The sequence below is a fragment of the Rhinopithecus roxellana genome, chromosome 3 (genome assembly GCF_007565055.1).
Source record: "Rhinopithecus roxellana isolate Shanxi Qingling chromosome 3, ASM756505v1, whole genome shotgun sequence".
Taxonomy (NCBI): Eukaryota; Metazoa; Chordata; class Mammalia; order Primates; family Cercopithecidae; genus Rhinopithecus; species Rhinopithecus roxellana.
Window position 1 is genome coordinate 80,817,970 of NC_044551.1, and position 13,444 is coordinate 80,831,413.

At 36.9% G+C, this 13,444-nt stretch overlaps 1 protein-coding gene across 1 annotated transcript in view; it reads right to left on the reverse strand.

Moving 5' to 3' along the window:
* The window catches only part of LNPEP (leucyl and cystinyl aminopeptidase), a 112,436-nt gene that overhangs the window by 36,373 nt on the left and 62,619 nt on the right, over positions 1–13,444 (reverse strand). Inside the window, exons 6-11 of the mRNA XM_010357238.2 lie at positions 13,091–13,245; positions 10,548–10,661; positions 8,944–9,075; positions 4,221–4,352; positions 1,197–1,357; positions 904–992 (exon numbers count right to left, since the gene is read on the reverse strand). Coding sequence (XP_010355540.2) covers positions 904–992; positions 1,197–1,357; positions 4,221–4,352; positions 8,944–9,075; positions 10,548–10,661; positions 13,091–13,245 — 783 coding nt within the window. The remainder of the gene's footprint in view (positions 1–903; positions 993–1,196; positions 1,358–4,220; positions 4,353–8,943; positions 9,076–10,547; positions 10,662–13,090; positions 13,246–13,444) is intronic.

Consider the following 13,444-nt stretch of genomic DNA (forward strand, 5'->3'; position numbering starts at 1 on the left):
CAACTACATAAAGTAAGTATAATTACTATATCTTTTGTACAGCTGAGGAAATGAGGCTCACAGAACTCGCCTAAAATCATATAAGTGATCAATGGTAGTGCTAACAATTGAACCAGGCAGTCTCCAAAGTCCCATTCCCTTACCCCTAAGCTACACTCACCCCTCAAAAACACGGGCTTTGACACCAGATCCAAATTCAAATGAGAAATTTTCCCTTTTCATCAATCCAAAGCATCACTAACGCATCCTACAGAACCCAAGAGCCTTGTGTTTCTTTAGGATGTAAATTAAGAGGAAGATATGTGGTGTGACATTCATAGTGGTATTTAACAAATGGCCCCAAACTACATTTCAATTGCTTTTCATATTGTAGGTCAGCATATACCATGTTTATATTTTACTATTTCCCTCCACCTTGCTATCATAGTTTCTTCCCCCATTTTCTTGTTTCCCAAAACATATGCTATGTCTTCAGGGCATACTGAAGTAACTATTTACTCTAAATCCAATCATGAATCAACCTCAGTTATGCACACAAATCATTTAGGGTGTATCTTGTTAAAATGCAGTTGCCCCTGCCCAACCCGAGACAGCAGACAGCAGAGTATACTTTAAGAAACCCCTCTTATTTTGTAACAAAATATTAATCTTGAATATAAAAACATGGCATTTGCTATTTTCTCTCAGGAATGCCAGTACATTCTCCGCAAAATTTTGTACCTTATTTCACACGGCTAAAGCCAGTTTTGTGCATGATATACAGAATCAATCTCACATTAGTCACATCTTGTATACACAACTCATAAAATCAGTTCAGAGAGTGTCCACACGGGCAAGTGTAATCTTATATATGCACTCTGATCCAGTTTTTAAAATTATGCCATAATGTCATTATGGTCAAACCTGATTTCTTATCCAGTAATGATACCGACTGATATTTTGAATAATTTCTTCCTTCAGTGACATAGGATAGTGGAATATGCCACAGGTAGCTGTAAAGAGAAAATATTGGAAAATTACTCTTCTTTCAGTTAGTTACATATGATTTGTTGGTTTTCTTTTTTTAAAAAAAAATTGGTAGGAAGGTTAACTTTGTTAAGCTATTCCTAGGAAGGGATAATCTTGTTAGGTTTCATAAGAACTTATGATCACTGAGGGTGCAAAAGAGACGGCATGAAAAGAAAGAGAGCATGTACCTTGTATCTGAAGGCTGAATTTCAGGCTTCATATTTAAAAAGAATCTCTCTTGTTGTATAAAAAGTTGCTTTCCTTTCTTTTGAACAGTCACTAAAGGAAATCCTTTCTGCAGGGTCCAGGTTTTCATCATTCTCTTTACATCTAGTGTTTGGTTTGTGACCTATAAAATGTATATATATAAAACTCTTTTTCCTTAAAAATAAAAATTGGTTTAAAAAATTTAATTTTAACTTATCTGTATGCTTCCCTCTTTTCCTACCATCTATCAAGACTACATTTAATGTTAACATAAAAAAGAAACATGAATGTTGAGTTTACACTTCTAATCTAGGTAAATGAGCAACTGCTAAAAGGAATGTAACCTGGAACAGAGCTAAGTGATAGCTAAGGGAGTGAGGGAGGCACTAGGTTGAGAAGTCGCACATGTATCAACCAACTAAGAGTTCATTAAAATCCCTAAATTCATCAATATTAAAATCCCTAAGAAGGTATAAGTATTCTTTCAAATCACAATACTATCATCTAGAAGATACAAATAATGATATACAGTCTAGAATCAGAATCATTGCTACTCAGTGCTGTGAATCACCTGAGTCTGGGTTTCTCTTTATGCTCCTACCCTCCACCTCCATAATGACAATCTCTTAGGACCTAATACTGCGGGAGTGCCAGGGAGCAGCGGCAGCAGCAGAAGAATGACATATGAACAAGTCAGTTGCCTTAAGTCTTTCTAGAAAACAGAGGTAAACTACTTTGGTAGTCACAGACCTTCTTTCCCAGAAAATATATGCAGTTATCTATAAAATCTAGAACCTAGTGTCAGAGCTTTGCAGACCCTCTAAGGCCCAAAGCCCGTAAGACATCCAGTATCAATAACTAAGAAGCAATTTTTGAACAACAGCCTCTTTAAAGCAGGTGGTTAAACTTAGGATTCAAATGATTTTTCTAGATTATATATGAATTTGAATTGTAAGCAACAAAGTCATGATGTACCTAAATTGATAAAATTACTCTACTACGGCAGGCCTTACCTCAATCACCATATGCCTATTTATTTATAGCACAAAAGGATGGAGCAAATCTTCCCATTTTAATTAATCTTATATTTATCATGGCTCTAACCTATTTATTTCTGAACCAGAGAATTAGAAGAAAATAAGCTTGCCTAAAATCAAGATGCTTTTGGGTGTCAAAGCAGTACTGAAGTGAAGAAGCCAATGCATAATTTGATGTGGACGCTGAAAAACCTGAGGATACTGTTAGGAACTAGTTTGGGAAAGAAAAACACCATGATGCGAAAGTTGCAGTCAATAAGAAAGGTAGAAATATGTTCTAAATGCCAACAGATAAGACGGTAAGTATAAAGTAAACAATGTGGCTTTCAAATGAAATGCTACTATATCGGAGGAAAAAAACAATGATTTGGGAACGACTGTTAGGTAATAAGTTCTCAAAGAGAATTCAGAGAGTAGGGAAGATATATCTTCTGGGCAAAAGATTAACAGCTAGAAAATATCAGGATTCAGATGAGGCAAAGAAGCAGAAAGAATGTATGAGAAAGATCCAGAGCAGGGGTTCCTAACCTAGAGTCAATAAAACTTTGAAGCTCTGTGTGATGTTCTGCACATATGTGGTTTTTCCGAGTAATATGGCCAGAACTTTCATCAAATTTCCAAATAAGTCTGTGATCTGATCTTTCCTTTTTTTTTTTTTTTTTTTTTTTTTTTTTTTTTGAGACAGTCTTGCTCTCTCACCCAGGCTGGAGTGCAGTCGTGCAGTCTTGGCTCACTGCAACCTCTGCTTTCCAGATTCAAATGATTCTCCTGCCTCAGCCTCCCAAGTAGCTGAGAATACAGGTGCGTGCCACCACGTTGGCTAATTTTTGTGTTTCTTTTTTTTTTTTTTTTTTTTTTGAGGCGGAGTCTCGCTCTGTCGCCCGCGCTGGAGTGCAGTGGCCGGATCTCAGCTCACTGCAAGCTCCGCCTCCCGGATTTATGCCATTCTCCTGCCTCAGCCTCCCGAGTAGCTGGGACTACAGGCGCCTGCCACCTCGCCCGGCTAGTTTTTGTATTTTTTAGTAGAGACGAGGTTTCACCGTGTTAGCCAGGATGGTCTCGATCTCCTGATCTCGTGATCAGCCCGTCTCGGCCTCCCAAAGTGCTGGGATTACAGGCTTGAGCCACCGCACCTGGCCAATTTTTGTGTTTTTAGTGAAGATGGGGTTTCACCATATTGGCCAGGCTGGTCTTGAAACTCCTGATCTCATGATCTGCCTGACTTGGCCTCCCAAAGTGCTGGGATTACAGGCGTGAGCCACCACGCCCAGTCAAGTCTGTGATCTTTTAAAGCATTATGACCCATCAATCTAAATCAGGGTAACAAACGCAAATGCTTATAAGGGTTTTGCAGTCAGCATACATGCATGAAGCAGCCCGGGTTCATGTGCTGCTTTGAAGTGTAACTTCTACATAATTACATTGCTTGTTAGAATATTTCCAGGAATGACAAAATTCCAACAGCAAAACCATCCAAGGGTAATATGCAGTCAGCTTGTGATGTATCATCTACTCTGAAGGAACAGTCACAAAGGCAAGAGATTCATAGAGCAGAGTACAGAATCATTCAAAGGAGGCAGAAAAACTAAAAAAGGGTAAGGATAGGAAAAGATATTTTTGAAAAAAAAAGTCAAATAATAAAAATATAGTAATATTCATTAATATGGAGAAGACAACTTTCCTACAAAATAGGAATAGAAATTAAGGTACAGAAAACAAAAAACGAAAAACAAAAAACTGGCTACCCAAGCCCACACACATTTTTTCCAACAACTAAGAACAGCATTCCCACTTCTTTACATAAAATTCAGTGCTCCATTCATAAATATTTATATAGCAAGCTCCATCCCCCTCTTTCTTAAATAACTATGCTTTGTACCACAGATTAACTTACACACATGCTAAAGAGTATAAATAGACGAACTCCTCTCTTTTTACTGAGCTAAATAAATTACCCAGGTCACTTACCTCATTAAAACTATCCCACAGATCATCACTCTGAATGGATGCATAGCTGTGATTATGCAGGTAAAGGACAACAGCATGTTGAAACACATCTTCACTAAGGTAAGTTTTCAGCATCAACAAGAGAGAAGCTCCCTATTCAAAAAAAAAGTGAGGAAAAAGAAAATAATAGAATACTATAGATCATCAAATTGGGAATCTAAAATTCAAACTATAGTCATTCTAAAAATTTACTTCCATATGTAGAACTTAGTTATAATACACTGCTACTTAGTCTGATATAACTAGATGTGGACTGTGTTCAACTATCTTAACATTATTTTAAAGGATATGAAAAAGAATTAATGAGTAGATTCCCATGTGCACTATTCTAACCAGGAGCCAGTCTGTATGGTCTACCGGTATACTCACTGTTTCAATGTTAGTGTTGAAAAGCTAAGTATTTACAAATACATTTTAATAGAAAAACATGGCAAATTTTCTGTGGCATCCACATCTCCATCCCCAGTGCTTAAATTACCCATTGAATTCATGAGCACACACTGCTGGAGACACAATAAATTGGCAAGGCTCTCAAAAGACTCCCTGCTAGGTATGTCATTAATTTCTTAGTTTAGTATATTGTGTTGTGAAGTAATCAGAATCTCTTTTCTTCCTGCAGAGTCACTTCAAATGCTTGGAACTAACAAATGTATAGGGCAGCAAGCATATTATTAAGGTCACACTACATCCATTGATGTACATGTCATCCTTCCCAATCCTGAAATAAGCACCACCTCCTCTGTGAAGCCCTTCCTGGTTTGAAATAGAAATCACATTTCTCCATCTTCAATACAGTTTATTTGACATCCTGTATCTGTTACACATTTATTTCCTCATCTACGCTGTAAGCTAACTGAGAGGAAAAAGTGAAAACTCAACTCCAATGACTAAAAGAATGCCCACTACATGATAGGCACTCTAGTAGTTTTTGAATGAATTTCACTTTTGATTAAAATGTAGTAATGTCAAGATTATTGTACAAATAACTAAATTATTACCTATTACTCATTTCTATATCACGCTTCATAGCTATTACTTGTTCTATAAATGTAAGTACTCGTTGTTGTCCCCAACAGTCCTTTCTCTTCTGCATCACCAAACTTTCCCCTCCATACTGTAACATGCCCATTAACAAAACAAAAACGAAGTAACATTCCTAATTTTAAACAAATGAAAGGCTCTCTACCTTTCCCTAACTTCACCTTCCTCCAGTTATGGTGCTATTTTTTTGTAGTAAAACTCCTCAAAAGAGTTGTCCTCAATTTGCCATCTCCATTTGCTCTCTTTCCATGCTCTCTTGAGCCATCTTCTAATCATCACTCTACTGGAAGTATTTTTTTTTTTTTTTTGAGATGAAGTCTCACTCTTGTCACCCAGGCTGGAGTGCAATGGCGCGATCTCCGCTCACTTCAACCTCCGCCTCCTCGGTTCAAGCGATTCTCCTGCTTCAGCCTCCTGAGTAGCTGGGATTACAGGCACCACCACCAAGCCCACCGAATTTTTGTATTTTTAGTAGAGATGGGGTTTCACCACGTTGGCCAGGCTGTTCTTGAACTCCTGACCTCAGGTGATCCACTTACCTCGACCTCCCAAAGTGCTGGGATTACAGGCATGAGCTACCATGCCCAGCCGGAAGTATTTTTATCAAGGTCACTGGTAAACTTCCTGGTGCCATACAAATGTGAATTCTCAGGTTTCATCTTACCCACTAATTGATAGCATTTGATATAACTGATCACCCGCTCCTCCTTGAGAGCTGCAGGACACTACTCTTGATTCTCTCCCTATTCACTGGCCATCCTTCTTAGTCTCTTCTACTGAATCCTCCTCATCTTCCAATGAGGGAAGTGTGTCCTGGCATCTGATCTTTGGACCCCTTTTCTCTATCTAAATTTCCTTCCTAGTTGATCTCCCAACTCCAGGTTTCCATATGATCCCCTAATGTATATCTCTAACCAGACTTCCTCCCCCTTGAATTTCAGACCCATATCCAACTGCCTGCATGGTATCTCCATTTGGATGTCTAATCCATATCTCATACTCACTCAGAAATTGAAGTTTCCTCCCCCTTCTTTCCCTAAACCTACTTCTAAAGCAGTCTTCTCCATTTCAGCAAATGACAACTCCATTTTTCCAGTTATTCAGGTAAAAATCTTAAAGTTACGCTGACCCCTCCTCTTGTATTTCGTATCTAATCCATGAAAAAATTCTACTGGATCAATCTTTCAAATACATTCCAAGTCCAGTTGTATCTCCATCACCTTCACAACTTCCACCCTTGTCCAGGTCACCATTGTCTCGCCATCCATCTATTACAATAATTTCCTAACTAGTCCTCTTAACTCCACGTACTATTGAAGACTAGAGTGATCTTTTACAAAATAAGCCATATCATGGTACTTCCTGATCAAATCACTTTTCATTTCACTTAGAATAAAATCAAGGTCCTTACCATGGCTTAGCAGACCCTATAATAATCTGGCCTCTTACAATCACTCTAACTTCATCTGCTACTTTCTCCTCTGCTTACTCTCTACTCCAGATAACATTGGATCCTTGCTGGTGCTTGAACATGCAAGCAATCTTTTATCTCAATCTCATATCTCTCTCAATCTCATATCTCATGTGAGAGTCCCCAAGACCAGTTCCAGGTTTGATGATGCACTAGAAGGATTCACAGAACTCAGCATATAGCCATACTCGCTGCTATGATTTATTACTGTGAAAAGATATGAAGTAAAATCAGCTAAGAAAAAGGGTGCATGGGGCAAAGTCCAGAGGAAAACAGGCACAAACTTCCAAGTCCTCTCCCAGTGAAGTCACACAGGATGCACTTAATTCCTCCAGAAAGTTGTGACAACATGTGTGAAATACCATCTAACAGGGATGATTATTAGAAATTCAGCACCCAGGTTGTTTACTATGGGCTAATCACGGAGGTACCTTCTGCCTAGCACATACCAAAACTCTAGATACCCAGAAGGAAAGCAGATTTTCAACATAAACTACATTGTTTAGGCACAGTGAGCCACTCTTATCATGCAATAGTGGGAACTTTCCCAAAACCCAAGTTCCCACATGCCACCCAAGGGTCAACCTTGCAAGCAGATCTTTCAAAGGATACCAGTCTCAGGCCTCCTACATTAATTCTTTTCTGCACACAAGCACTATACATTGGTTATTTCCTCTGCCTGGAATATTATTCCCCAAGAAAACCACATTTCTCATGCCTTAGATGGTGTTCAAATGTCACCATACAGGAGGTCTTCTCAGCCATATTATATGATAAACGCCATTTACTTTGTCATTCTCATTTCCCTTGTCTTTCTCATTTCCCTTATCATGCTTTATTTTCATATTAGCACTTAATTACTTAATACGATACCTACTTATTCATTCATTTGTATACTGTCAGTCTCTATCTTTGACCCCTGAAATGGAAACTTCACAAAAGAGACAAAGTCCACCTTCTTCCCTGATATAACTCCAGCACCTAGAACAATGGCTGGTACATGGTTAGTACTTGTAAGATTCGCTAAATGAATGAAATCTTGCAAGGCAACCTACATCAGAATTAGGCTTGATGATTATAAAGGCCAAACAGAATATGTCTGCTCAACATATTTCCCTACTGGTGCTTACCTTCTTGTACACAATACTGGTAAGTTATCCAGTATCCCACTTCTCTTAATTACACAGAATATTTGCCAAATCCCCAATTCTGAAACAAGACTACCATATTGACAGGGGTTGACTATGATATGGAAACTACATGTTCAGAAGACACTGAATTCTGGGTTTAGAGGGTTGGGGTCAGAGGCAGATAGAGCTCTGTTATGACTCTGTTCTGTTATTATATACTGAACTTATAGCATTTTAAGCAGGTTTTCAAATCCTAAAATAACTGCTCTAAGTTTGGTATAATAATAGAACCTCAAGTTTTAAATTTTCTTTATTGACAGGTCCACTATGGGCTTCAAAAATCACACCAGTAGCTCTAATTGGAATGGATTTAATATAGGTAACTGAACTCCTGATTTTCTTGTTTGTTAATAGTACCTGTACAATAATTCTTGTCAGTCAGGTTTGTATCTCACACATTTTGTGTATTTTCTTCTCTATCTTGTCTGACAGCCATAACATTCATTCCTCCCCACAACATAAATGTGAATGACACTGTTATCCCTATTCTTCCATTCTCTGACCTATGGTGATCCAAATGGGGTTTAACATTCTGCTTTTTCTTTACCTCGAAACCCAGGGTGTGTGTTTCAGATTCTGAAATCTATCTTCAATTCTTAAAAATCTCTTTTTGCTTACTTGTTTTGGCAATCCTGACTTGAGAGCATACCTCAATTCTGAGTAACACAGCCAAGAGCTTGCTTAGGACCTTCCCCGAACATATTCTACCTGTAGATCTGGAGAGTAAACTGACTTTAAAAGATGCAGTGCTATAAGATCTGGTTAATTATCTGGAATACTAGTCATACAACTTAAATGAGAGTTAGAGAAAGAAAAAAAACTCACAAAAAAGTTAAGGCCAAGATTTATATAGAAGCAAACATTTTATAGTTTACCATTAATACCTGAAAAAAAAAAATCTTTAAAATAATCTAAGTCACGCAGCTTGCTCACATATGAAATTTTAAACTCACTCCAGCTATCTTTTTGTTCACAGCAATACCTTAAAATAGGAAAGAGAATCAAACATTTCTTCAATTTGTTCTGAAGACTGAACAGATGATGATATTGGATGAGATGAATTTAAGGAATCTTTCTTCATGGTTTTAAATCGAGCATCTAAGAAATCTTCATACTGTCAAAAAAATGAAAAGATTAGAATATCACAAGTAGTATCAAATGCAAAAGTATAGCAATTATTTATATGAATTAGACTAATTAGTATGTAAGATCATTAGGAAAAAAATGACCAGTGTCACTAAACTTCAGGATATAAGCTTTCAAAAATGTAGGAAGATTGTAACCTTCATGAATATTCCTTAAATTTAAAGATACAATTATAACCTGGCCACATTAAAATCAGCATTTCCTAAACAACAGCATATGGGAAAATTAAGAATCTATTACCAAAGTAAACAAATGCCAACTCTGGGTATCCAAGATGAATATTCTAAAAATGTCAGCATATTTTTTTTTTAAATGAAACCTGAAATTTAAAAAGAGAAAGAACAAAAACTGGTCCTTATGCTGATTTCTCATATATGGTCTAGAATTTCTACAAAGAAAATATACATTTCCCTTAACTGAGGTCCATTTTAAATAAAATGTAACTCTTAAACAGAAATAATTCTTTAAGAGCTCAGCAGACGAGTTCCCCTAGAACATGTATTAGATGTTTTTACACATTCTGGGCACCACCAAGTGGTCAAACTGTGTATCTCATTGCTTACGTAATATACATGGATTTAGAATATCTTTCTTAGTATTCTGGCTACCACTTGATATTATCAATTAATTTCCCCTACCACTTGAAATTTTTCAATAAGCCCTATCTAAAATTTCAAATCAAAAGCTCTAAAAGCATTTCTGTTTTAAAAGCCATCTTGGATCATAACATCAGGAAGTTTAATAGAAAGTCAAAAAATTTGGGGGTTGGAAGGTTATCTTTACACTTTCCCACCTATTGTTTGAATTATCTTGACAATATCTGTCGTATCATGGCCTAGTGTGTGTGAATATTCCTAAGTACTGAAAATATTTCCCAAGAGTCTAATACCATAGTGAAACCACTATTATACTTCCCTGTACTGAAATGGTATTCCTAATCTTTGGAAAAAGGCATAAAATGAGGTTTGTACCTTAAAAAGGGCAAATTTTATTTGTACCAAGCTATATATAACTATTACAAGAATGTACACAGTGATAACAGAGAAACAGTATTGCTACAAAATATTTTATTTTTTTATCTAATTTTTACACAGGATAAAAAAGTTTAATTTTGCAAAAAGGACTTTGCAACTTTAAATTCCTGTGAACAGAAGAACTACAGCTGTTTAAAAGAAAATGTTGCAAAACAATTTAAAATGTTCATCTTAATGACAAAAATGTAAAGTAATCTTATATAATTTCAGTTTTCAATGAAACACATCAATAAATGATAGCATCACTTTCACTGTCAAATCTCAAAAGGTATAGACATCAATAACCAAGGTCAAGTTTGGCATACCTTCCTAGAAACAATTTTCATTACTCCAGATGCACTGAAAATCTGATTTGACTATTTTTCCTCCTAGCATTCATAGTAGGCCAAAGAAACCCTGTACTTACACTAGAAAGCTCTTTGAATATTTTTTCCAAAGAGAAATACTCCATGAAAGTGGCAAAACCTTCATTTAGCCATAGATCATTCCACCACTTCATTGTTACCAAATTGCCAAACCACTGGGGGAGAGAAAACAATTAACCCACAGGATATTTACAGTCTCAGGAATTTTTAAAATAATTGGCTGAAGTGTGATATTAATCACTTATAACTTGATTACAATATCTTAAAAATATACTGGTATTGTACTTAAACTATATTCAAATTAATTTAAAATTTACAAAAATTATATAAATTTACATTAAAACTAAAATAAAAATTTTAATCTTTTGCCTTAACTGAATGGGAAACAAGTAAGCAAGGTTATTAGCATATTTATCAATTTAATAAACATGCAATATAGCATGAATATAGGGAAATGAAAACCTTTCTTGGCCACCTCATGAAGTGAGATTTCCTAGATAATGACATTTTTCTACCTTCTAATATCAAGTTAGTAAGATTATTTTCCATTGTATCTACAACCATCCATGACAACTAAAAAGTCTCTATATGAGAGATTTTCCTGTAGTCAGAAAGCCTATATTTTGTTTCTCCTCAGTTGCCCAAATTGAAGACAGTATTTGCATGATTCAAAACAGAATTCAAACAACATTCCTTAAGAAAGTTGACATATACAGGCTGGGCATGGTGGCTCACACCTATAATCCCAGTGCTTTGCGGGGGCAAGGCAGGAGGATTGCTTAAGGCCAGGAGTTCAAGCCAGCATGGGCAACATAGCGAGACTCTGTCTCTACAAAAAAATTAAGCCAGGCATGGTGATGCATGCCTGTGGTCCTAGCTACTTGGGAGGATGAGGTGGGAAGATCAGTTGAGCCCAAGAGTTCAAAATTGCAGTGAGCTATGATCATGCCACTGCATTCCAGCCTGGGTGACAGAGTGAGACCTTGTTTCTTAAAAAAAAAAAAAAAGATGGCATATATATAAACAAATGAAGTCAGATCTTTAAATATTTTCTTCTATGAGGTAGCAAGAAGAAAAGAAGAAGGAAAAAAAAAAGACATTCTCCTTAAAAAGTGTATCTAAAAAAAATCCTTGAAATGAAAAGTAGTTATAAGGTATGTAATTTGGTCAGTGTGGTCTTTGGCTTATCTCAAATCAGCAGCAAAAGGACGAGATTACTGCATAAAACAAAACATCTTTCAGAATTACAATAATATATTTTTCTAAGATATTATCTTAAAACCTGTTTCAGAGGAAGATGATTTCTAAGTCCTAAAGAGGAAATAACAGAGAAATACTCCAAAATGGTGATGAGTGGCTTTAGAAATAACAGACCTAGAGGAGATCCCCAAAAAGACATCTTATCTATATGATCTATTTATTTATTTTTTATTTTTTTATTTTTTTGAGATGGAGTCTCTCTCTGTTGCCAGGCAGGAGTGCACTGGTGCAACCTCGGCTCACTGCAACATCCACCTCCTGGGTTCAAGTGATTCTTTTGCCTCTGCCTTCCAGGTAAGTGGGATTACAGGTATGTACCACCATGCCCAGCTAATTTTTGTATTTTTAGTAGAGATGGGGTTTCACCATGTTAGCCAGGATGGTCTTGATCTCCTGACCTTGTGATCTGCCTGCTGCTGCCTCCCAAAGTGCTGGGATTACAGGCGTGAGCCACTGCATCTGGCCCATGACCTATTTTTAAAGCAAATAAGAATGTGCTCATATGCCAGCTTGTCATGAAGTCTTCACAAGGGCTAGATTCATATAAGGTGTTTGATGTAGGAAATAAGCTGACCAGAATACATCCTATTCATATACTGAAACTGTGATGACATCACCCAAACCATACCCAATGCTAGTTAAGCACCTCTTCCAGGGCACAATAGAGACAAGGTGTTAGGGAAGAATGGGGGTGTTACGTACCCATATAATTTTCTTTCTCTTCATGGGACAAACAGTCCCTTTGCCATTTTCTCAGAAACCCCCTCTCCAAAATTAACAGAGAACCCTGTTCTGGCAGGAGATGAAAAAAAAAAAAAAAAAATCCAGCCCTGACAGCTACAGTTTGAGTTGTCAGAAGGGTGCAACTTAGGGAAAGAGATTCTTCCCCAAAAAGTTATACTGGGCAATGGGCATTTGTCATAGGTGATGCAGCTGTGTATTACTGAGGGGGAGAAGAGATCTTGAAGAGATAGTGGCTCTTCATTGCCCAGTGCTGCCACTTATTAGCTGTATGACTTAGGGCAAGCCATTTATTTGAACTGAGTCTCAGTTTTCACATCTGTAAAATGTGATTAATACCCACCTTAGAGAAGTTGTGAAGTAAGACAGATGTGAAAATGCTTTAACTTGTAAAGTCCTATACAAACATCTGATAGAATTTTCACTTGGAAACGAAGTTTGTGTTTAAAAAGCATCTTTCTATTATAAAAGAAGGCAAGACTTAAAAAAAAAAAAAGAATTATTAGCATCTAAATGCTAACAATAACTCCAGGACATGAAGTAGACCACAGGTGTGACATATAACAGCCTTGGTTGCTAATACCTGGTGAGCCAGTTCATGAGCAATGATTTTAGTCACCAGTTTTCTATCTGCCATTGAAGAAGTGTTATTGTCATACAGAAGCGTCTCCTCTCGGAAGGTGAGCAAACCCCAATTTTCCATTGCTCCTGCTTCAAAGTCAGGAATAGCCACCAAATCTGGACATAACAGGAAATAAGTGATCAACTTTCCCTCATCTTAGGCATTTTCTACTCAAAGTATTTTATGCAATGGTTTATCACTGTGAAAGCAATGAATTCTTTTTATACTTCTAATAAATGGAATCTTCCTTATTCTAACTCTGTATGCTCCCTACCCACATGTCAGCTGAGGAAGACCTGTTCAAACCCTTTTAGA